Below are 22,467 nucleotides of genomic sequence, written 5' to 3'. Positions count from 1 at the left end.
ATGCATAGCAACGCTGACCATGAGTACGGAGAGTGAATAGCGACGCTCATAGTGTGCGTTTCGCGTCGCCTCAAACTTCGTACCAGCACTTAATAGGGCCAAAGCCCGTGCTGCTCCCTCACCATAATAGTGTCTGGATGGAGACCCGAACCTTCAGGGCTCAATGGCCAGAACTCCAGTCCACGATTGATTTCATCGCGGTCGAAGTATCGTGTGTGGACCCACATGTTGATGCCGACTCGAGTGTAAGCGTGGCCGATGCTGCTGTAGAACATGACTCGATCGAACGTCTGCGGCTCCCAGATGGGGAAAAGATTCACCTCGCGAGTTGCGTTGTCTGCGGTGCGATTGTGCATCAAAAAGGCCAGTCGAATCATACCCAAGTTCGGCATTTCTGCCTCTATGACTCTGAAAACTTCGTCCCAGTGACCAGTGACCAAGATGAATCGATCCAAGCTCAGATAGGAGATATGGCTGTGTCGACGCAGGAAATACGTGAGGTCGTGTGCACTAACATTCAAGCCTCCCAGGGTACAGCTTCGCAGGTGGTTCCACTGAATGCGAGAGACCAGACCTTGCGAGAGAAAGTTGTTCAGGTTGGTACCTTGGGTGGTGTTGTAAATGATGAGCTTCAAAATCACCAGGTTAGACATCTGCGTTAAATAGCGCAGAAAAGACAGCACGAGCTGGCGACGCTGGTCCATGTTACCCGCAGACACCTCATCAATGAGCTGCTGGGATGTCACACGCATTGTGAACGACTCAATGTGGCGCATGCGCCAGCGGCTTTCGGGGCTGATAGCGTTGGTCTCGGCCATGCGTGCCAATCTCCACAAGCTGACCGAGCAAGGCTTGGTTGCATCAAAAGCGATCAATTCTTTGAATCGGAGACCTCCACTCAGAATGGCGTTCCAGATGATGTTGGAGACACGCATACCGAATCGATGCATTTCAATCACGTCGAATCCAAGACGAAACTGGGGGAAGTTGCAGAATGCAAGTTCAATGCTAACAAGCTTAACAGCTCTCAAATACTTAAGGGCAAACGTCAGGAGCTCTCCGCAGCCAGCAGCCATGAAGCTTTCCAGGGTGGCACTGCGCATCTCGGTGGCTCTGACGACCGCCGCGTCTGCGGCGGTGGTAGCTTGTCGTCTTATGTGAGATGAGTCGAAGAACGGAACGACGAACTTGAGCTCATTAATGACGCCTGGGTATTTCTCTGAAAGAACCAGTCGGATGAGGCTTTCCATGTTTTCACGTTCGAAGTTGATCTTTTGAACGCCCAGATAGGGCACGAACAGAGGTCCCGAGAAAGCATCGTACAGAGCACGGCAGGTGAGACGTAAGGCTTTGACTGATCCAGCATCAAGATACTTTGCAAGGTCGACCTTGAGGTCATATGGCATGGTATCTAACTTGGCTTGATTGAGACCTGGCAGCCGACCCGGCTTGGCTTTGTTGATATCCATCGTGAATAGAGCTGCGACCACTCACGGAAAACGGGCTGTGTTGATGTCAAGTAAGTGGGGGATGGTGGATGATTTGCTGTGAACCGAAAAGAAGGTGCGACTTTAGGTAGATAGCAATAAGGCCAGAACCAACGAGGCACACTATGAAAATGGTAACGAGAAGTGTTTGGAAAGAAGAAAAGTTTCAAGTGGGCGTGAACAGGTTTAAATAATGGACAGAGCAGCAACACGCGCAGCCGTTTGCCGTGGGTCTCGTGGGATGGAAAACTAACAAGAACGCGACGACGACGACGAGATGGCTTCAGGTGAAAAGCAAACGTCAACAAAGTGAAACGCAAACGTCAACAAGGCCTGGTCTGGTCAAACACAGCTACAGTGTCACCTTCTATAGAAATTTCTTTCACTTTCCGGAACCCAGCCCTCAAGAGCACTTTCACACTTGCAATATTTGCCTGGTTACACGCCGCGTAGAGTCTCTCTTTCCCTGCTTTGTCCGACCCCATGCGATCAAGCTGCCACCATGCGTTGACAACTGCCCTCGCTGCTTCACCAGCAAATCCTTTGCCCCAACAGTCGGGATGAATGCCATATCCAAGCGAGGGAGCAGGATCCAAGAAGTTGATACCAACGGCACCGATAACCTTCTGATGAGGATCATCCTTTCGAATGATGGCAAAGTAGAACTGGCGCCCTATTTTTCCAGTGGCGTCAGGTGTTTTGAACACCTTCTCGGTAATAGTTCTCTCTGATTCTGCAATATCTTTGTGAGGAACCTTGGGCCATCTGAAGCACATTGTGAATCGCGGGCATCAGTCAGTAGTCATTCCCCACTAAGAATATTTTCACACTACTCCGTCACGACGATCACTCACAGCCAATCTGCCACCTCTTGCCGAGATCGGAATTCAAAGATATCTGCGGCATCATGCTCATGTAGCTTGCGCATGTAGAGGCGCTCGGTATGGATCGCACCTGGTGTCTCAGGAATAACCACCCTGATGACCTGCTCAGGATAGAATGAAGGTTTTACGGATGGTGGATTCTTCTGAAAATTTTGTGTCATATTGCTCGTTTTATGTCACGTTTGGAGATGAGTCTTGTAGGCCGTTGAGTAGACACGGAGTGCTGCACTCAGTGTAGCCCTAACTGAGAGATGCACGTGACCCTTTTGTTTTCCGTAGGTTCGAACCGTGCACGCTATTATGATGAATGAATTTCTTTCTTGTGGCAGGAAATGGTTCTTATTAACGAAATTTGACAAGGATTTGGCCAACACATATTAGACCTACCCAGGGACAGTAAGACTGACTCATCTGAAGACTGGGGGCCACCTGACCGAGCAGGCCCCGCATTGCTGACATTCAATAGTACGCAAAGTACCTCCAAGCAAAAGCCTCAAAAATACTCGAAAGTTATCAGCGGCTCAAAGAGCCAGGAAAATACCTGGGGAAACGAAGAACACGATGAGAGGTCTCGCATTATCATAGAACTTGACTTTCAACGAAAAATACAGGTAAACTCCGCCGTGCATACCTAAGGTCGTTGCCGGAGAGCAGCCAACGAGCACGAAGCTCAATCCAAGGGAGACAGCGACCAATGCCTCTCAGCCATTAGCCCGATAGACTGCTACGTCAGGTAGATATGACCGACAAGGACAGAGAAGCCAGATTGACATAGTATGATGATTTGGCCGAATTCATTGCGAAGATGATTGTCGGTAGTATAGCCGTGTCAATCAGGCGCCGCCCTCTCGCTTGGCGTACTCGTCTTCCATACGTTCCTCGTAAAGATGATCAACTTCTTCCTTGCTGAGTGGGCGCTCACCCTGCTCCGAGCTTGGAGTTTCCCACGATTTCGGGTCAAAGTGCCGCACACTTCCCTCGAGTTCATCACGGGAAGTAAGGTCAGATTGGCCGGTGGTACAAGTGTTGCCGGTACGGTCTGCCAGCTCTGCTTGCTTCTGCTCTTCAGAGCGGGTTTGAGGAGTTGGAATTGGCATAGTGAGGATGTGGTCTGAAGGGATTTTCTGAAGGGTGGGTATGTTGGACCGGTACGGATTTGCCGAGGATTAGCCAGTCGTCTGGTGCAGGAAATCTCTTGCTGGGAAAGTCCGACTGACGGCTCGTTAGGTTGACAGAGATAAGACGTTGCAAGGATCAAAAACAATGGCTCCGGTGCTCCTTATGAATAGGTGCGTGGATCAAGAGAGAATGCCGGTGCTTGTGCTGGCGGCGCTGTGTTGCCGCTTGGGCTGTGGCGAGTCGCGACAGCTTCCGTCCCCACGTCATACTTCCGTCTCTGGCCATGAGAAGGCGAGCAATGAGTGGGTATGCACAGCCACATGGTGTCCACGCTACACTGTGGAGTGAGGACTTGCAGTCTGTGATATGCGTGGCATTTTGTATACTCAACGCCTTGGGCATGTTTTATCATCCATAGTATCGAATCGGTAACAGAGTGTACGAGAACTTGGCAGAGAGGACTATCTGCCACTAGGGGAAGTAGTACCACAAATGTTCCAGAAACGAGGCATTTCTTCGCAAGTGTCTAGTCCGAGCAGTGACCTCTAGCTACGAGTACAAAGCCTATATTTCGTGAATGCAGTGTGTGTTGTGGAACGGCCGAAGGGCGACACATCAAAACATAACGCTATCCGGGAGAGCCGAAATTCCGAGACTGAGCTTGTGCTTTGCATGCTGCAGAGATGCCTACGTTGAAGATTCGGAGTCCTGGGTTTCCCCCCGCAACAGTGCAGATCTATGTGTGTAGTGCCCTGTCTAAGTGGTCCATCCTCATCGAACTCGGTAGCAATGAATGACCCAAGGCATCACGTGATGGGGCTTGAAAGATTGGAAGATTTCGACAAAGCCAGATACAACCGTAGTCATCACAGGCGCCGCTGGGAAAGAATCGCTAATGCACAAACTTCCGATTTCGGTATGCAAAGATCTTCAATACTAAGCGACGCGTAAAGGGCACAGCACAGGCGAGAACGCTCGCATTATATAAGTCGTGTTGACAACACACTGATTTCAAGAGGTCAGCTGAGGACCTCTTCATTCGGCACTAAGCGCGAGACATGCGTCAACAGCGAGACCGATTCTGTTGAAGTAAATCAGCAAAGACACTCAAGGATACCTAATATGCAATCACAGGATGAGAATCAAACTGACCTTCCCTCTTTCTGCTTGACCACATCATCAATGATGTCCCGATCCAGATTGGGAAACATGTTCGACAGCGCTTCGACGACATTACTATGTTCGGCACGCTGGATCCGTTGGGCCTCGGCTTCTTCAGCACTGGCCTGGCGAGCGGCAGCGTCTTGAGCGTCGAGCACGCGGCTCAATGTCCTCTGAGCTGCACCAGGCTTCTCATTTGGAGGCACAGAACGTTCATCGGCAGAGCGGCGCCCCTCGCTGCTCGCACGGGGAGGCTGGTAGACGTTCGGGGTAAGGCGCGGAGGAACAACCCCGGGTTGAGGGGTCAGAGCAGGTTGAAGAGAACGGTCCGAAGACGCAGGCTGACTGGAGTCTCCGTCGTCGGAGAAGATCCGACCGATAGTGGACAGAGGTTTTTGAATACTGCGAAGTAGCCCCGCAACAGGAGCAGATGTGTCATCATCACTAGATTGGGGAGTGTCTCTCCGACCAGACCCTGAGCTCGGCGCCGATGGGCCGCTGGACGATGTGGACTTAGCAGCTGGCTTATTGGCCAGTGATTCGTGTTCACGATTTTGTTCAGCAATGGCAGAGACGGCTGCTTCCACGTTACTCTCAAACTCCTCATCGCTGACCGTGAGCGTTGTTCGATCGAGCGTCTCGATGAATTGAATGGCCCCGGACTGATGAAGATAATTAGCAACTCGAAGTTCCTCACCCCCGAAGGATGCGCACTTGACCAGTAAACACGTACCAACGAAGACAAATAGTACCCAGCCTCTCCCCCTAGCTTGTCTTGATTACGGAAACGAAGAATATACTGGATATTGGAGACAAGATTCCCGGGATTGGCGTGCAAGACCACGTAAATCAGTAACGGGATGAACGAATCCGCAGAGGTGTCGCCCTTTCTGCTGTTTCTCAAAAGACCGAAAATAACCTTGCAGCAATTCAAAATGCAGATCACTTTGTCTCGAGGAGCTCGGTATCCATTTATCTTTAACAGCTCTGCGAATCATATAAGTACAAGCCCCAGTGTAGAGATGGGCCGCCAGGGAAGTCATACCTTGTTGAGCTAATGTCAAAAAGCGTCGCCCATTTCCACTCACTGGGGCAATGTCCAGATGTTCTTCTTTGACCCAACTGTAGATTCGGATCTTTTGCGCGAGAATGTCGTCCCGCTCAACATCTTCTTGATGCTGACCTCGTCGCCAGGGTCCATGGAGCCTCTCAATCTCACGCCTCCGGCTGCGGCTGACACTTCGAGGAATCGATGGCGGACCGGGGATGGCTGGTGAGAAAGTCTGCGAGTAAAGACGGTTCATGACTAGCTTCTCCATGCCTTCTTTCGCATTATCAAATTCCGCATCCGATACATCACGCCACACTTCGCACAAAGCCATCTTGTTCGTGATAAAGGCCAAGAAATCGCTGATAATTTTGACTTGCTCGTGGGCCATCCATTGTTTCTTTGCGAACTCTGTCAAAAATGAGCGTAGAAACTTGGCCACAGGATCAGCAGTGCGGTGACGAAGCTGCTCCAGGAATCTATGGAAGTCAAATGGCTGATCGGATTCAGGCTCGGGCGGAGGTGGCACAGTAGAGGCCGAAGATTGTCGCGTCAAAGTCAGCTCATCAGGGCCGATGGACTGTCTATGGCTCGTCATACTCGGGCTCCCTTGCGATACATTTGACCCCGAGGATCCAGATGCGGACGCTTGCGCTGGTTCGAGGCTCGACCTGCGTGGTGGGAAATATTGGGACGAACGGAACTGCTCCGTCTTTTCAAGTCGCGGAGACATGATCTCTTGCTGACCAGTAATTCGCGAGGGATCCTGAAACTGGTCCATGATGTTCTGGATTTCGGGTTGGGACTCGCTATCATCCTGTGCGTCTTTATTTTGATCCTCTTCGTTGCTACCGGCGTCATCTTCGCTGGGGATTTCTGGGAGCTCCTTTTCGGAACCTGGACCAGAGTTGGGCGCACTGGGTTGCGGCGTGATGGCCGGGGCCGTTGGGTGTGCAGTGAAAAGCGACTCGTCTTTCTCTGGAGGAGGGGGAGGTGAAGCGATGCTATCCGACGCGACCGACTCAGCCTGCGGGCCAGTGGCGGACAGTGACAGTGTGTCGACCTGTCCAGCAAGCCGATCTGTTTGTGATTGTGCAGCTGACTCTGGAAGCGTAGGAGCCTCAACCGTATCAGCAGACGCGGAGACTCCCGCTACGGGCGCGTGCGGCTCGGTGTGCGACTTTGAGGTCATCTCGGTTTTGTGAGAGCTGTCGACGAAGCGATCCTCGTTTGCATCCAGCAAATTCGTCGGAGGGGATGTTGGGCCTTCGAGCTGCTGAGAGGCGGATCGGTCATCCTCCCCTCGGAGATCCGAACGGTAGGGTTCGTTCGCGGACATTGCCTACGTTATCGACATGTGGACATGGAGCAAGTAGGTGGCCCCCAACAGATTCACATCCTCGAGGACGACATGTGCGTCGGTGCTCACATGTTTAAGAGCGGATCATTGGTTCAGCCGATGCCGCTGCAGGAGGTCGATATACACGTGCTTCAGTGTTTTCGTAATATTCAATCTTACAGTCTTACATCGCTCGTTAAGCTTGACAGTGTGCATGCTATTGGCATAACTGCTCAGCTTGTACCACATTCCGATCTTCGCTGATGACCGACATATATCGTGATCATTAGACAATCTGGGGTATCAGCCCTACGAGGCCAGGAATGATGCGATGCGACGTCACTCGAATAGGCAAGCGCTTCCAAAGTTACTCCCGCATGGAACCTAAACAAGTCACCTCCAGGGCAATGAAACTACATGCAATTACTCCTTCTGTCAACTGACCCCGCGGATTGACACACGCAAGGCGGCGCGGATCGGTTGAGCTCCGGTCCCGTCCCCCCGTGTTCAGGTGACAATGTTGGAGGCCTGAGGCCTGAAACGCATGTCGAGACGGTGGGAAGACACCCTCGGTGCACGTGGACGCAAGCTTCAGCCACGGCAGAGAATATTTTTCTACACCGCCATTCAATCATGTGTGGCATCTTCTTTGCCCTGTCGACACGTTCCGTGGAGCCTAATCAGGAGACCAAGTCTCTGCTGAGCCATCGGGGTCCCGATAGCTGTCAGACACATGGTGTATCGTGGCAGAGTCAGACACATGATGAAACGGTGTCTGCCCCAGTCAATCTCTACCTCACATTTGTGTCCACAGTCCTCTCCCTCCGCGGAAATCATATTTCCAAGCAGCCTCTCGTAGATCCGGCCACTCAGTCCGTACTCTGCTGGAACGGCGAAGCCTGGAAGCTTGGCCATGAGCAGGTCTCTGGTAATGATACGGAGCTCGTCTTCGATCGACTTCTTCGGGCTGTGAATGCAGAATCTGCCCAGCAAGCCATTGAAAATCTGGCACAAGTCATTGCAAGTATAACTGGTCCATTCGCATTCGTCTTCTATGATGCCAGACATGGTCGAATCTTCTTCTCTAGGGACTGTCTGGGCAGGAGGTCTCTTTTACATGGTGTGGATGATGATGGCAGTTTGAAAATCTGCAGCCTGTGTGATGGTTCCTCTTCTACTCACTTTCAGGAGGTTGGGTTTGACGGTGTATACATGATTGATCTCGACGAGTGTCGAGTGTCTCCCAATGCTTTGATCGAGCCGTGCAAGATTCATGCATTGCCCTGGTCGACTAATCCGTGTCCACCTGCAGGTCATCTCGTACGTCAACAAGCTTGGTGGAATCTGGAACTGGGACATTAGCGAGCCCGCTAACACGGACTGGTCAACAGAAAAGCCCCATCCCAGCAATGAATGTCAGCGTTCCGGAGGAACAGCCTCCTCCTCTTGAAGTTGAGACGCCATTTGTTGTAGATCTTCAGCGCCGACTGTTTGATTCTCTGACACTTCGCATCGATAACGTCCCAGAGCCCCCGAATTTTATTCGAGGTCAGAGTGCCAAGGTCGCCGTACTTTTCTCCGGCGGCCTAGATTGCACGCTCCTGGCTCGCCTTGCCCACGATAGAATTCCCGTTGCTGAACCCATTGACCTTCTCAATGTTGCCTTTGAGAACCCCCGTGTGGCAGCAGCTGCGGCTGCGACTGTTGCAAAGTCAAAGTCCGACTCGGCTACCACCGGGATGGCGGAATCGATCTCCCCCTACGAGGCATGTCCTGACCGAGTCACCGGTCGCTCGGCTCATGCCGAGCTCGAAAGGACATGCCCGGGCCGAAAATGGCGCTTCATCGCCATTGATGTTCCCTATACAGAGACGATTGCCCACCGGGACTCTGTGAAGCGGCTCATGAGGCCCCACAATACCGAGATGGACTTGTCTATCGCGTGCGCACTATACTTTGCGTCACGAGGGCGAGGGACCGTTGCAGACCCCACGCCTTCGCCGTATTCGACCACAGCCCGCGTGTTGCTTTCCGGTCTGGGTGCGGATGAGCTTTTTGCAGGTTACGGCCGCCACGGGGTAGCATTTGCCCGGGGAGGGTTTCCCGAGTTGATCTCCGAGATGCAGTTGGATGTCGGGCGTCTTGGAAAACGTAATCTGGGTCGGGATGATCGTGTGCTCTCGCACTGGGGCCGTGAAACCCGTTTTCCATACTTGGACGAGGACTTTGTGGCGTGGGTGTTACGAGCTCCAGTGTGGAACAAATGCGGATTTGGACTCCGAGAGCCCGAAGGGCAGGGTGAGGCAGAACGTCTTCGAGGGATCGACAAAGAGAAGATGGCGCTTCGACTGGTGGCGCTTCGGCTGGGTCTTATTACTGTGGCTCGGGAGAAGAAGAGAGCCATACAGTTTGGGGCACGCACGGCGAAAATGGAGAAAGGAAGGACAAAAGGAACGGATGCGCTGAGTTGAGCAATCTTATCTCCTGTGATCATATCAGTTTTTTTTTGTGTGATCTCTAAATCACCCCATCCTGTTCTTTCCTTCTCGCCCCCACAAGACCAGACCATCCGATTCCATCGTCAGATGGCGCCACGAACCTCACAGAACAAACCCAGCGATGATGACAAAACAAATATGGAATCAGATACTTCCGAGACCACATCCCCATCCCCCTCCCCGCGTTCGAACTTTCTCCCTCATAGTTTTTCTCTCGCCCAAAACAACTCGCTCTACCCTGCCATTCCCCAAAAGTCCACGCTGACCACCCCATTCACATACGCCCGCTTCTTCCCTGCTTTCGTTTGCGGATCTCCACAGCCCCCGAAAAGCAACCGCAGTCCCTGTCTGTCCTCGGATAACATGGACGGCGTGGGGCCTGGGGCTTGAGGGGACGAAATCCGACCTCCAAAACGTCAGCGGAGGATTCCGAAGGCATATGCTCGTGGGGCTAGACCAGGTGAACCGGGAAGGGCATGTGGGATTGCGAGGGAATCTTGGGTTTGGAAAAGGAGAGGGGGAGAGAGAGAGAGAGACAAGGGGTAAGAGGATAGGGTCGGGTCTATGAGGTGGTTAAAAGGCAAGTCTGAGCTGTGGTTGATGTTCGTGGGTATGATCGTAGGTCTACATCGATGTATGTATTGATCACGCGCAATTCGATGTGTATACGATTCAGTCAATTCGATCGTATACTGTGTTATTGAGATGTACCATGCGGGCGGTCCTATTCTGAATGCACGTCTATGTACCAAAGCTCAAGACACTACTTGGTCGATTGACCAGGACGAGAGACATTCAACGTCAAGTAGAGGGATGAATGATGGTAATCTACTTGAGGACCACTCGCAAACAAGACGTCTGGGCAATATCTAAGGCGCGCGTGGAGGGTTTAGTCTCTCGATAATCTCACGTCGCAAGTCGGAGGTACCTGACAGTGACTCTCCCACTCGATGTGGACATCGACTACAGCAAGGGGAGAAGAGCACTGCCAGTACAGGAAGCGAAGAGACATGCTACTACTAAACTCAAAGCTTCTAAGACTAAGGCCGGGGGGGGGGGAACTGGATTTCAGAAATGAAATTTCAATGAATTTGGAATTATTAAGCCACGAGTCGATCCTTATCACAAGGATAGGAGACAGTCAGAACCGGCTGAGAGGAGCAATAAAGCAAAACAAGTAGTATCATAGTCGCTGCAAAAAGAAAAAGCAGAAGCAGAGCGACAGTCGAGGGAAAACAAAAGATGACATGGTGTACGAAACGTCCCAAGTCATGTCCGAACTTTTGAGGAGAAGAGCCACTGGACTCCAAAAGGAGCAGTGTCAATCTCAGTGAGACGTCAGGGGAAGATGGCTTAATCCATCGCCCGCGCCCACATCAGTATAACCAGTTGTGCGCACACAAAGAGACCACAGAAAAAAAAGAACTAATCGAGAAAAAAATAATAGCCACAGAGACAGTAGTTTTATCCGCATGCCACGCTGTCCACGAAGGGGGGAGCTCTCCAAATCAAGCAAATTGGCGCTGAGCCTCTAATTGCGCTTGCAGGTTGGCAATGATGGCATCTCGGTCGGCAAGCTGCTTCTGCAAATCGGCAATGCGGGCCTCCGCACTCATCTGTCGCTCGAGCTTCTTCGCTCGAGACTTGCGAGCGGCCTCGGTGTTACGAGCACGCTTGGCGGCGACCGGGTCGCTAGGATCAAAAGCGATGGGAGAGAGCTCCTTGCGCGGACGGTTAATTCCGGCAACGCTGGAGGGCTTGGTAGAACCAGTGGCAGAGATGGGAGACGACACCGACTTGACGGGAGAGGCAGGCTTGGAGATCTGAACGGGCTGCGGCATTCCGGTCTTGGAGGGCTCCTCAATCGATGCCACCATAGCCAAGCCTTGGAAAGCGTCCATTGCGGCGGCATCATCGAACAGAGGGGTCCAGTCATTGGGACCCAGCAGATCGAGATCAGTGAACATGGGGGAAGGGCCCGAGCTGAAAGCACCGGGCGACTCGAGCAGAGGGGTGCTCAAGTCGGTGAATGTGGCTGAAGGTGGGACAGAGCTGGCGTCAAACATGACGTCCTTGGGGGACACCGTGTCGGTGGGGGCAGAAGGAGAGAACGCGTTGACGTCAGTGTCCAGATGGATGTGACCCAAGTCGAAGGCGGAGCTTAGACCGGCAGTGTCGCCGGCCGAGGGCAGCGCGAAGAGCGCCTCGTCAAGTTCTATCGAAGGCGTGTGAGTCCAGGGGGTCAAATCAACGGCGGGCAGACGCGAGTCTGGAGAATGCCTACCTGCGAAGCCGGGAGTCGACATGGTGCGACGATTCAAATGTGTGGGATGGTTCTTATACGTGGGAATAGACGGGGGGCCGGATGGGCGGCGGAGGGGAGAAGGCACGGCGGCGGCGTGAGGCTGCTGGGGGTGCGTGATGGAGTTCGAATGGGACCAGTGGGCAAAAGACCGGGCAAGTTTTGCGACTCGGGGGTCTGAGATGGGGATACCGGAGGCAAGCAGCTGCTGAAGGTGTCGCTGTAATTGCAGGCTGAGCGCGTGTCGTCGAGAATAGTTCTGAGCCAGAAAAGGCTGCAGGGCGGACGGCTTAAGGGTAGTGCTCGGCGGAGCTAACAATCGCGAGTCTCTGCGCGGAGGCTGCGGTTGTGGTGCTGACGGCGTGGGATAGAGCACAAAGTCCTGAAGGGAACTGTTGTTGTTGCTGTTGATCGTACTGGAAGCCAAGGGCTGTGTGGGCGGGGGCGTGGGAAGCCATGATTGCTGGGAAGAATCCGTGGTGAACGACGTAAAGTCGATCGGGGAGATGGTTGGGTGGGGAGAACTTGAGCTACGCGATGCGATGCTAAAGTTCAGAGGTCCTGTAAAAGGAGACTCTGAAGAAGGGAGGTGAGAGGGGAAAAAAGACGGGGTTCCGTGAGGAGGAATGATGCCGTTCTCAGAGGAGAAAGACGGGAGCTGTCGAGACGCAGCGCTTAGAAGGCGGCCATTGTGAGTCGATGGAGATTCAAATGACGGGGTAAAGTATGGCGGTATGGTGAAGCTGGAGATGGATGGGCAGTAGAGAGGTTGTAAAGGAAGACAGCTGTGAGATGAGAGGAAGGCGGGAGAAAACCAGGTGAGCGGACGAACGGGGGACTAAGGCACTTCTTAAGCGGGCCAGAGAGCGGAAGAGCCTTGATCTGCCTTCTGGCTCTTCTGGCTCGGCTGGCTCTGCTGGCTGTCGAGTCGGGGTGTGGACCAATCAACCAGCGGCTCTGGATGGGGCTTAGGAGACCCACTGCATCACGGGGGTGTGAGTCACACCATCGTCCGCCGTGCTGATTGGTCGGCGCCCGCCAGGCCGTGTCAGGAGTGGACCATTGCCGGGTACTTCCGAAGTACTTGTGCCGCCCGCCGAGGGTTTGCGAGTCCTGCGTCTTTGGACATGCCTCATGAATGACGTTCATGCCGTGTCGAGTCGTTGACTGCACCGATCGCAGCCTCGACCCCTCCATTCTCAGCCTCCTCGGCCAGGTACCGGGCAGGTCACCGGCACAGGCACCGATGCGCGCCTTTGGTCCCATTCCTCGTCGCCTGGTTGGCATTGACCAATGAAGGAGTCTGCTTCACCGTGGCTAGGCATCCGCACTATCCGCTTTGGTACCCGGACCGGCTTTTACTACTTCTGGTCTTTCTCTTTACTTTCGACTTTCACGACGTGCTGACGAAGAGTCCAGCCGGGGAGCCCACGGATGGGTTTTTCTGTTTCTTCTTTTTGTTGGCACCGGACCCCTTTGCCCAGGCTTGGGTGGAGACTACCAGAGATATGCGTATTGCGCTGCGTATTGCGCAGTGCGCAATACGCGCAACCTGTACACTTGTACAGCAGTAAACCTCTCTCGCGTATTCCCACCAAGACTATGTTCTACTCGTACTGGGTTCATGCGGGAAATCCCGATCTTCTGTTTCCGCCAGGATGCACGACGAGTCTTTCACCCGTGGAAACGGGAAACCATATGCGCAAGGGACCGGGGAGGGGAGACACGGACTTGACCGGCAGACCTCAAATCGTCTCTTCCATTGGGGCCTCGGCATCAGACTGGCCCGTGTGGACGCTAGCCTGCCGACGAGAGTTCGATATAGATTGTATGCAGATTGTCGACTGTAGACGGTGGACTTGGAGAGTGCTGAGACGGCATCAAACTTCCATCCGGAGGAGGTCTGACTCCAAGATGAACCATGGGATCCTCCCCCCAAAGAAAGTTCAGTCCGGCCCCGAGCCCCACCGATCTTTTCCCAATTCTCTCCCCGCGCTGCACTGGCACCGTGTAGGCGTGGACTGTACTACAAAGAGGGACTGGTCTCACTGGCGGCTTCAACTATAGCAATCGAAGTCCTTCTCAAGTACAAGACTCGAAGAGGATCCTCAGGCTCTTGCAGCCTCTGAGCCCAGTACTAGTACGACAGTCAGTCACACTCTGGAAGCGACTATGAACCAACACCTCTGCATCCTGCAGCGCAGTCCAGGTCTGAGTAGTGTCTGCCTGCAACCCCACGGATAGTTGGTATACTACCTCGTGACTCTCGAGCAGGGCTAGATTGGTCTCACTGTTACTATCATTACATGACTCGATCGAATACTGAAGTGACTTGGTCACCACTCCACCAACGCTCCAGACTACAGATATTCCATGAATATAGACTACCGGATAATGGTATATAACTATATATGCAATCCTGATGGTGTGTGACGGTACAGACTCCAGAGACTCCCTACGCGACGCACCGGGGCAAAGGGCGTGAAAATTTTCGCATTTTCTCCTCTTGTTTTCCTCTTTCGGTACTTGCTCACTTTTCTACCCGACTCCACCCTCGCCTGCATCTGATCCGTTGCAACATCCAGGAGAGACAGAGCCTCGTCTTGAGTTTAGACGGCGTCCCTTGAACTTGACACTTGACCATCGGATATATCTCTCAGACTTTGGCCCACCACGGAAATCGAGTCTTTATTCTCCTGTTGGTTCCTTGGGTGTAGCAAAAGGAAGAAAACTTCCAAACAGGTATACCATAGGTTATCAGGGTCGAGTTGTCTACTGTCCCACTATCCAACTGTCCACACTTCACAGTCCACTGTCCCCGGCTGGATCCAGCCCTTCCTCAGTTCCTACGGCAAGTTCGCAGCAACAAGACGTTGGTCCACGGTCATTGCCTTTGCGCCGACTCCCGAGTCCTTCTTCCAGCATCAGGCCTCGGGATTTTCAGAACTACCATCGTGCTGGACCCTCGGCTGTACATTGAGCATCGATGGTAGAGCCTCTCCTATCAACACGATTTCCAGACGATGGTGTACGACACCACGCACGGATTCATAGTTGATTCAAATACGATTCAGTCTTCAGTGCTTCACTATTCACTCTTCACTACTGAGGTACACGTCCTCCTATCCGACTGGCGCTTTGCACCGAGCCCAAGTTATGAGAGCGTGGGTCTCCAAGCGCGGTCGCGGTTACACCCTGATAAGCAGTTCAATGTGGATCGGCTTACACAAGTCCTTGACTTACACTTGGAAGGTCCAGAGACCAGAGATTGCAAGAAGAAAAAAACACGACTCCGAAAGAACACTAGTTTGTGAGTAGTGAGTGTTACTACCGCACTACGTGAGTACGTGCTCTACGGGTCTACGTAAGTCAACTTCGAGACAGGTAAATTGTCGCGGTCGTCTGGTCCTGCCCCATCAACACCGTCATATCCGTCCTCCTCTCCCCTTCTAGTCCCTCATATTCCTCGTGATTCTCAATACGAAAAAGATGCCCCCCCCCCCCCCACTATTAAACAAGCGACGCACGTCAAATGGGAAATTCTCGGTAATAATCCGGCCCGGCGATCCACGTCTCGTCTCTGCATCTCAGCAACAATAATCGCGTGGTTCCTCTCTTGAAGGCCCCACGCGCCCAAAAAAAAAGACTAAACCTGGGTGCCGCGCGATGTGTTTGGGGGGTTCGCTACTTGTGATAATATTCACTTCTTTCCCACGCTAAAGGTCGTCTACTCTCGGAAGAGACAGGGATAGATGAAAACGAAGCTGAGAGGAACTGTGGTAGTAGTAGTAGTAGTAGTAGTTTGAACAGAATAGAAATTCACGAGAATAGTACGTGGCACGCAGTTCTCATCCACAACTAGGCAATAATCTAGTAAACGGCTGAGCACAAATCAGCTACAAAATGAATACTTCCACACCTAGTCCGCCTATCGAGGGTGGAAAACTTCTTCCAAGATGGACATTGTAGCCTTTAAACAAGTCTGATTCAACCACGCACGCTTTGAACGGAGTTTCTCTAGTCTCTAATCCCGTTCAACTTGAACCCAGTGCCCAGCCCTGTGGCCGGGATCTAATTTCCCAGAAAGGCCGCTCTGTATAGAAGCACCGCGGACTCGCAAAGCCCATTCATTTGCGCACCAGATCCGGAGTTTCCAGTTCCGACCTTGTCCTCACATGTCAAGCGCGTACGTACCTAGCTCCAGGCTCTCAAGTGTTACTTTGCAATCCGCAGTCCGCAGTGTGCACGGTTGCAAGAATTCTACTGCCTAGGCGGGAGGAAAAAAGTCCTCGCCGTTGAATCGCAACTTTGAACCCAGTGATTTACTATGGACCCGTACCTGTGCACGTGCGCCAGGGCTCAAGTATCACAAAGCGTTGATGATGAATATGGAGGCAGCCTAGTTGGGAATTAGGTCGGGTACCTGTGTACCTATGGTCTAATGTAGCATGTGGTCACACTGACATGCGCACCTACCCCAGTGCTCGGGCTACCTTCGTCAGTGACGCGCAAGCACAAGTACAAAAGCAAGTCCGATGCCTAAATCCGGTGCCAAAAAAAAGAAAAAAAAAAGAAGAGTTGATCGACGTAGAAGAACAAGAACCGTAGACGGGAGAGAAAAGAAGAAATGGACAAGGACTTGGACAAGCAGAGTCCCCATGGCATTCCGGCTCCTGACTCCCCAGTACATAGCTGGTCGCTCTGCAGATTGGGATCTAGAAACTGAACGGCAAAGTCTCGAGGGGTGATACTACCGGGAGACCTCGTGACTTTTAATGCTGCGTCGACGGGGAAACGATATATCAAGCCCAGGATCAAGGGTGATTCTCTTTGAAAATGTGAACCTCCACGCGTTGAAGATTGAATAGGAGATTTACAATGGTGCAGTGGTCGGGAGATGGCGATCGGCAGGCATCGCACGATGGTAAAAGTCTAGACGGCTGGCTTTTGGTCAGCGGTGGGATAAACACAGACGTAGTCCTCTTCTACTCATATGACACATTTGAAAGCAGATCAAAGCAAAAGTAGAGTTTCTATTAAGTATTATCCATCGAAGCATATGTCAGACCCGCAAGGCAGGACAAAGAAAGTTCCACACAACATACGGAACTATCGAGAATGTAGCAGAAGGACAAGTCCAAGGAGTGAACGATGAAACAAAGGACTCAGTCCAACATATGCCTCCTTCAAAGCAGCGCCCCCCAAGGACACGTCCCTCATTTCTCCAGCAGGGTATCGAAGCGAGAAAGCCAAAGCGCACGAAAGCAGGGTGGTATCAATCTAGTACAGCGACACGCCACGTAACGCATGAAGCACGTCGCAAATCGAGGTTCGGTTGCGAAACGCAAGGTCATTAGGCGAAGAAACGAGTGGTACCGGGCTTTGCATATTCCGTGCACCATCACTAATTAGGGTGGAAGCATACGTTGCTCCGATTTTTGGTGTGACTTCGCATAGAAAGGAACGAGTGCGCGACGACAATAAAAGGAAAATTCAAAGAGCAATGACAGCGGGTATCACATAGGGACCCAATTCAATTTCCACGGTCCTCGCGGGGAGGACGGTGGACGAACTGAAAGAGAATGACAAGGGCGAGGGAAAAACGAAAAACAAGCATTAGGAGGATCGATCAAGCAAGATAGGGCAAGAATATCGGTACGATATCCGTGGTGTGATCCTTGTCACAGCCATCCACAATACAGACCAGCCATCCATTCTCAGTATGTCAAAGGAACGATCCTTTAAGCAGCGGCCTGGACAGGCGTGGTGGCGGGAACGTTGACGTTCTTGGGCTCCTCAGCGGTGGTCTGGACGGGCTCGACGGTCTGCTCGGTAGCCAGAGCAGAGGTCTCCGTGGCGGGAGCGGGCACCTCAGGAGCAACCTCCGAGGTCTCGACGGGCTTGGCCTCGGCCTCGGTCTCAGTGGCCGGGGCCTCCTCGGTGTCAAGCTTGACAGCCTTGCTGGGCTTGCGGAAGAGACCACCAAGCTTAGAGCGGTTGGCCTTGGTCTCGCCATCGGTGACCTCATTGTCAGAGGTCTCGGCCTTCTTCTCCTTCTTGCCAAAGTTGCCGAAGAAGGAAGTGCGGCGTTTGTCCTTGGGAGTAACAGTCTCCGCGGCGGGGGACTCCTTGGGCTCCTCAACGGGCTTGGTGGCCTCAGAGTCGGCGGCAGCGGTCACAGACTCGGGCTCGATGGGCTTGACAGCGGCCTCCTCAACGGGGTTCTCGAGCTGGGGCGCGGTGGCAGCAACGGGAGTCTCCTCGATGGGAGCAACGGCCTCCTTCTCAGACTTCTCGTGAGAGGGGCTGGTCACCTTCTGGAACACCTTGCCAAAGATGGACGAGCGCTTGGCCTTCTTCTCCTCCTTTTTCTCTTCCTTCTTCTCCTCCTTGGGCTCCTCCACGGGCCTGGCCTCGGTGGCAGCCTCAACGGGGGCGACTATAGATGTTTGGTTAGCACAACTTCGTTCAGAGATATTAGTAACGGTGAATCAAACATACCCTCAGGAGCAGCAGGGGCCTCGGTGGCGGGCTCGGCGGTAGGCTCGACGACGGGGGCAGTAGGAGCAGCGACAACAGCGGGCTCAGCAGCCGCAACGGCAGGCTTCACCTCCTCAGTGGGCTCTTCCTTCTTCTCCTCAGTCTCCTCCTTCTTGCCAAGGAGAGAGCCGAAGATGCTGGAGCGCTTGCGAGACTGAGAGCGAGACTTGGCAGTCTCCTTCTTCTCCTCCTTGGTGACCTCCTCGGTCTCCTTGGAAGCAGCGGACTCCTCTGGCTTCTTAACTGCTGCAGCTGCTGCAGCAGGGACGGCGGCGGGCTTGGTCAACTTCTCGAGCTCAGCCTTGTAGCCCTCGCTGGTGGTGATGGTCTCCTTCTCGGCCTTGGCCTCGGTGGCCTTGTTCTCGATGGCGACAACCCAGCTGTCGCGCTCGGCGGTGTTGGAAGCCTGGAAGGTGTGCTTCTGGCCGGCAACCTTGAACTGGAACTCGTTGGAGCCCTCCTTGGTCACGTCGGAGACATCGGCCTGATATTCAGGTTGTTAGTTTGCGGTTCTTCATCCCCTCCAATTTTCGAGGCAGTCTCCTGAAAACTTACCAAGTTGATGATGCTACTAGGGTGGGCCTTGTCCTCAGCGCGCTTGGTGATGAAGAGCAGACCCTTGCCGGTCTGGCTAGCCCAAGCAGCGATGGGGTTGGCAACGGCAGCCTTCTCGTTCTGGTGGAAGGTGGCGAGCTGCTTAGCCTCCACGGGCTCATCGTTGAAGTAGAAGAAACGCTTGGCAAAACGCAGGCTCCTGAAAACAGCGAAGAAAAAGGAAAAGCCAAGTCAGCGTCAAGAATTCTGGTGTGGAGTGATGCCGTTCTCATAGTATGCACGTACTTGACAAGGCCAGGCGCCTTGTGGCCGAGAGTACCCTCGGTAGCAGGCTTAACCTCCTCCTTCACGTCCTCGGTGGCCTCAGTGGCTTCGGTGGCCTCGGGAACCGCAGTAGGTTCTGTGACGGCAGCCTCGTTCACTTCCTCCTTGGGCGCCTCAACAACGGGCTCCGTTGCCGGGGTCGCTTCGACGACAGGCTCAACAGTAGCGGGAGCGGGAGCGGCCACGGGCACGGCCGCGGTGGTCTCCTCGACGGGCTTCTGAATGTCCGACATAATTATGATGTATTAGACCGAAAGGTGATCGGGAGGGTATCTGGGTATCAATTAAGAAGCAGAGCTTTGTTCGAACGGTAGCTTGAAAGGGTATCTTTAGAAAGCAAGTAAATAACAGCTCTTTTCGCAAAGAGCGTTGGGTATCACAAACAGAGTAGGAAAGGGGGGTATAGGATGAATGAGGGAAGAAAGGAGGGGAAAGAAGGGAAGGAGAAGAAAAAGGAGGGAAGGGCTAGAAAAAGAGGCGAGCGACACGATGGGCATGGGCCATTTGGGGGAGGGGGGGGGGGGGGGGAGTGTTCAGTGTACCGCCAGCACCTTTTTTTTTGTTGACGGCACCCTTTTCGGCCATTTTTGGAAAAGAGCTGCAGGGAGCCCAGACGCCGGGTGGGACTGGGTCGATTAGGTAAAGTCCTTCATTCAGGGGGGTGGGCTTCCTGCGCTAACTCATTTCAGGGTGAAGTTTACCCTTTTTTTCAGAGCCCAGTGCGCCCTATCCAGGCCTAGCTAGCTTCGACTGGAAAGAAAAAAATTTTTTACTAGCAAGTGCGTTGAGCACATGAAGGGAGAGAAGAAGCGAAGAAGTGTCAAGGATCGGGTAGTGGAGGAGATCCTCGCCACTGTACATCAGAAGGACGAGGGTGGAAGGGAGCAAGGTCATTCAGAAAGTACCAGGACCTTGCCACTTTGACGTGGACTGACTCAGTCTCATCATGGGACCGAAGTGCATCAACAACAATCGGGCATGATGAAAGACGGTTCCAAAATGATGTTCAGCAGTGAGCCACTGAGCACAGTCCAGCGCCACTAGTTCATCCAAGTTTCCACCTACTGACTTCCTCTGAAACAGTAGCTGCTCAGAGACGCTCTGGGTTTACTACGAGATGACGCCCGCGTCCTGATTTGCTTGGGCACGCACTGACAGTGTTGCCATCAACCACCGAGCCTGAGAATTGTCGAGTTCCATCAGGTACATGTGTCGGGCGGTCCAAGGTTCGATTTGTCCCAAATGTTTCTTGGAACCTTCGGATCCTGCGCGGCAGGTTCCCAGTCTCGATATCGGGTGACCCAGAAGGACCACAGGAATGGTCAATGGTCTCGTAGTCTCGACTCCCGAGTGAGGATCGGCCGCCTCGCTGGGAGAGACCATGCGACGATGCTTCTTCCTCCCGGGTACGACTCGGACCCGCTGAAGACACTTAAGGAGTTCCCAGGTCGAGGAATCCGAGCCTGGGATAGATGATCGGAGGTCAATTTCAGGCTGAAAGGGGAGTTTCAGACAGATATCTCAATTTCTTGCCTCGACAACTAATGTCTAAGGTATTCGACTAGTAAGTTTAGGCGCACATAATAAGTGCTGCATTGAGCACTGATTAGTGAACACTGAGTAGTGAGCACTGAGTAGTGAGCACTGAGTAGTGAGCACTGAGTAACTACTCGTAAGGTTAGGTTAATACTTGACCGGAACGTTACCCTTTGCCGTAGGTACCTACTTTCTAGCCACCCGTCGCTGACGCCACTGCTTGGGGAGATGAAGGGGGAGAATTCATTTCTGGAAGATGAAAACGCCTACTAGGACTGAACCTACGGATTGATCAAGACTTTCGTCATTGAAGATTGAGAGAGTGCCTTTCAGGACTGAACACCATCGTCTCAGCTAGCATCTCATCAACCCGTCCAACGACTTTGGCAGTCTCCAGTTCTCTGTCCTCCATCAGAAAGCTAAAATGTTCGCGATGAGGTAGGTAGTCACTTGGTAGGAATTGAATGTTTTTCTCCAATGTTGATCTTCAACGCTGGAATACCCGTAGCTGCTGCTTCCTCCCCATGCCGAAAGGAGTGGTCATATGCCGGCAGGGTGGCATGATAGTTGAATACTCGCCATCCGATGTCACACGACCAGGCTGCAGAACGAGGGAAACCCGGACAATCATCACGAGTCTTCCTGTCGAGTGTCGGCTACCAACCGTTTGTTACCTTCGTACAGCGCAGTGGGACCAACCATAACCTCAACCATCAAGCTCAAGGTTCCCTCGAGTCAAATGACACGGCCAATTGCCAATCACCAAGACTGCCACACTCGCGGAACTACCGATCCTGAGAATGTCGCATGTCGACTAAGTTCTCAGTCTATACTGATGCACTGATGACTCCACCGAGTACATCAGTACACTTGGTCCTAGTACTCACTACACTCACTACTCACTACTCACTGCTCACTACTCACTACTCACTACTCACTACTCACTACTCACTACTCACTACTCACTACTCACTACTCACTGCTCACTACTCACTACTCACTACTCACTACTCACTACTCACTACTCACTACTCACTACTCACTACTCACTACTCACTACTCAAAAGAGTCCATACTCACTGTAGTGAGTAGTGACTGTACTGCAGCTCCTGAATCAGGATTGACCGATCGCCGCTGAGCCACACACAGAATGCATATGATCAGTCGCGACCGGACCAGAGGCACCATCCCCATTACCAAGTACCAACCGTCACGGGAAACACGCACCTCAGATCGTCCGCGCTGGCCGTTGCGACGATGACAAGTGGTTCTCGTGGACAACGGCGTCCAGTCACACTGCTACTGGGTCAGTGCAGTGGGTCCACATCTCTCCGCCCGAGACCGCGTGAAAGATGTGACACATGCAGGCCGTCTGGGACTCTGGCTTGGTTTTCTTGTGCCCATCTGCAGTGTGTCGGAGGGCTTTCCATCTTGTCGTCACCATCTGCTGGATTCGGGCAATCAGGAGGGATGATGTCGCACAGCAACGCCATTGCAAAGGGCGGGCGCTGGCTATCATGGTGGTGCGATTGGGCAGAGATCCCGTGATCGGAATATCAAGAAAGTCAAAAGGGTTCGGGTCTGAAATCTTTGTCTTTCTTTCGGAAGTAACCAGCAACTCTCGGGTTTCACCTTTCTGGACATGTGACACGTGTGCCATCTCTTTGTGTCTGG

The 22,467-nt window shown here is 52.9% G+C and overlaps 8 protein-coding genes across 8 annotated transcripts; 1 reads left to right on the top strand and 7 right to left on the bottom strand.

Annotated features, from left to right (window-relative positions):
- Positions 1-89: 89 nt before the first annotated feature.
- Positions 90-1,469, bottom strand: N7539_006138 (uncharacterized protein; the record flags this gene model as incomplete). Its single annotated transcript, XM_056935740.1, has 1 exon — positions 90-1,469. The coding sequence occupies one exon, from the start codon at positions 1,467-1,469 to the stop codon at positions 90-92; it is 1,380 nt and encodes a 459-aa protein (XP_056788664.1).
- A 341-nt stretch (positions 1,470-1,810) lies between these two features.
- N7539_006137 (GNAT family N-acetyltransferase) lies at positions 1,811-2,263 on the bottom strand (the record flags this gene model as incomplete). The annotated part of the gene is made up of 1 exon (XM_056935739.1): positions 1,811-2,263. The coding sequence occupies one exon, from the start codon at positions 2,261-2,263 to the stop codon at positions 1,811-1,813; it is 453 nt and encodes a 150-aa protein (XP_056788663.1).
- A 941-nt stretch (positions 2,264-3,204) lies between these two features.
- On the bottom strand, positions 3,205-3,468 carry N7539_006136 (uncharacterized protein; the record flags this gene model as incomplete). The annotated part of the gene is made up of 1 exon (XM_056935738.1): positions 3,205-3,468. One exon carries the CDS (start codon positions 3,466-3,468, stop codon positions 3,205-3,207), a length of 264 nt encoding a protein of 87 aa, XP_056788662.1.
- Positions 3,469-4,525: 1,057 nt separating this feature from the next.
- On the bottom strand, positions 4,526-7,038 carry N7539_006135 (guanine nucleotide exchange factor VPS9; the record flags this gene model as incomplete). The annotated part of the gene is made up of 4 exons (XM_056935737.1): positions 4,526-4,571; positions 4,643-5,313; positions 5,385-5,638; positions 5,697-7,038. 4 exons carry the CDS (start codon positions 7,036-7,038, stop codon positions 4,526-4,528), a joined length of 2,313 nt encoding a protein of 770 aa, XP_056788661.1.
- A 633-nt stretch (positions 7,039-7,671) lies between these two features.
- Positions 7,672-9,509, top strand: N7539_006134 (asparagine synthetase domain-containing protein; the record flags this gene model as incomplete). The annotated part of the gene is made up of 2 exons (XM_056935736.1): positions 7,672-8,358; positions 8,430-9,509. The coding sequence occupies 2 exons, from the start codon at positions 7,672-7,674 to the stop codon at positions 9,507-9,509; spliced, it is 1,767 nt and encodes a 588-aa protein (XP_056788660.1).
- Positions 9,510-11,044: 1,535 nt separating this feature from the next.
- Positions 11,045-13,464, bottom strand: cpcA (amino acid starvation-responsive transcription factor GCN4; the record flags this gene model as incomplete). Its single annotated transcript, XM_056935735.1, has 2 exons — positions 11,045-12,676; positions 13,456-13,464. The coding sequence occupies 2 exons, from the start codon at positions 13,462-13,464 to the stop codon at positions 11,045-11,047; spliced, it is 1,641 nt and encodes a 546-aa protein (XP_056788659.1).
- Positions 13,465-17,579: 4,115 nt separating this feature from the next.
- Positions 17,580-19,490, bottom strand: N7539_006132 (uncharacterized protein; the record flags this gene model as incomplete). Its single annotated transcript, XM_056935734.1, has 4 exons — positions 17,580-18,277; positions 18,340-18,862; positions 18,934-19,132; positions 19,219-19,490. The coding sequence occupies 4 exons, from the start codon at positions 19,488-19,490 to the stop codon at positions 17,580-17,582; spliced, it is 1,692 nt and encodes a 563-aa protein (XP_056788658.1).
- Positions 19,491-21,423: 1,933 nt separating this feature from the next.
- Positions 21,424-21,987, bottom strand: N7539_006131 (uncharacterized protein; the record flags this gene model as incomplete). The annotated part of the gene is made up of 2 exons (XM_056935733.1): positions 21,424-21,522; positions 21,874-21,987. The coding sequence occupies 2 exons, from the start codon at positions 21,985-21,987 to the stop codon at positions 21,424-21,426; spliced, it is 213 nt and encodes a 70-aa protein (XP_056788657.1).
- Between the last annotated feature and the right edge of the window lie 480 nt (positions 21,988-22,467).

The sequence above is a fragment of the Penicillium diatomitis genome, assembly GCF_028827545.1.
Source record: "Penicillium diatomitis strain IBT 30728 chromosome Unknown utg000008l_segment0_segment0, whole genome shotgun sequence".
In the NCBI taxonomy this organism is placed as follows: Eukaryota; Fungi; Ascomycota; class Eurotiomycetes; order Eurotiales; family Aspergillaceae; genus Penicillium; species Penicillium diatomitis.
Note: the sequence above shows the minus strand (reverse complement) of the source record. Positions and strands in the feature narration are given on the sequence as shown.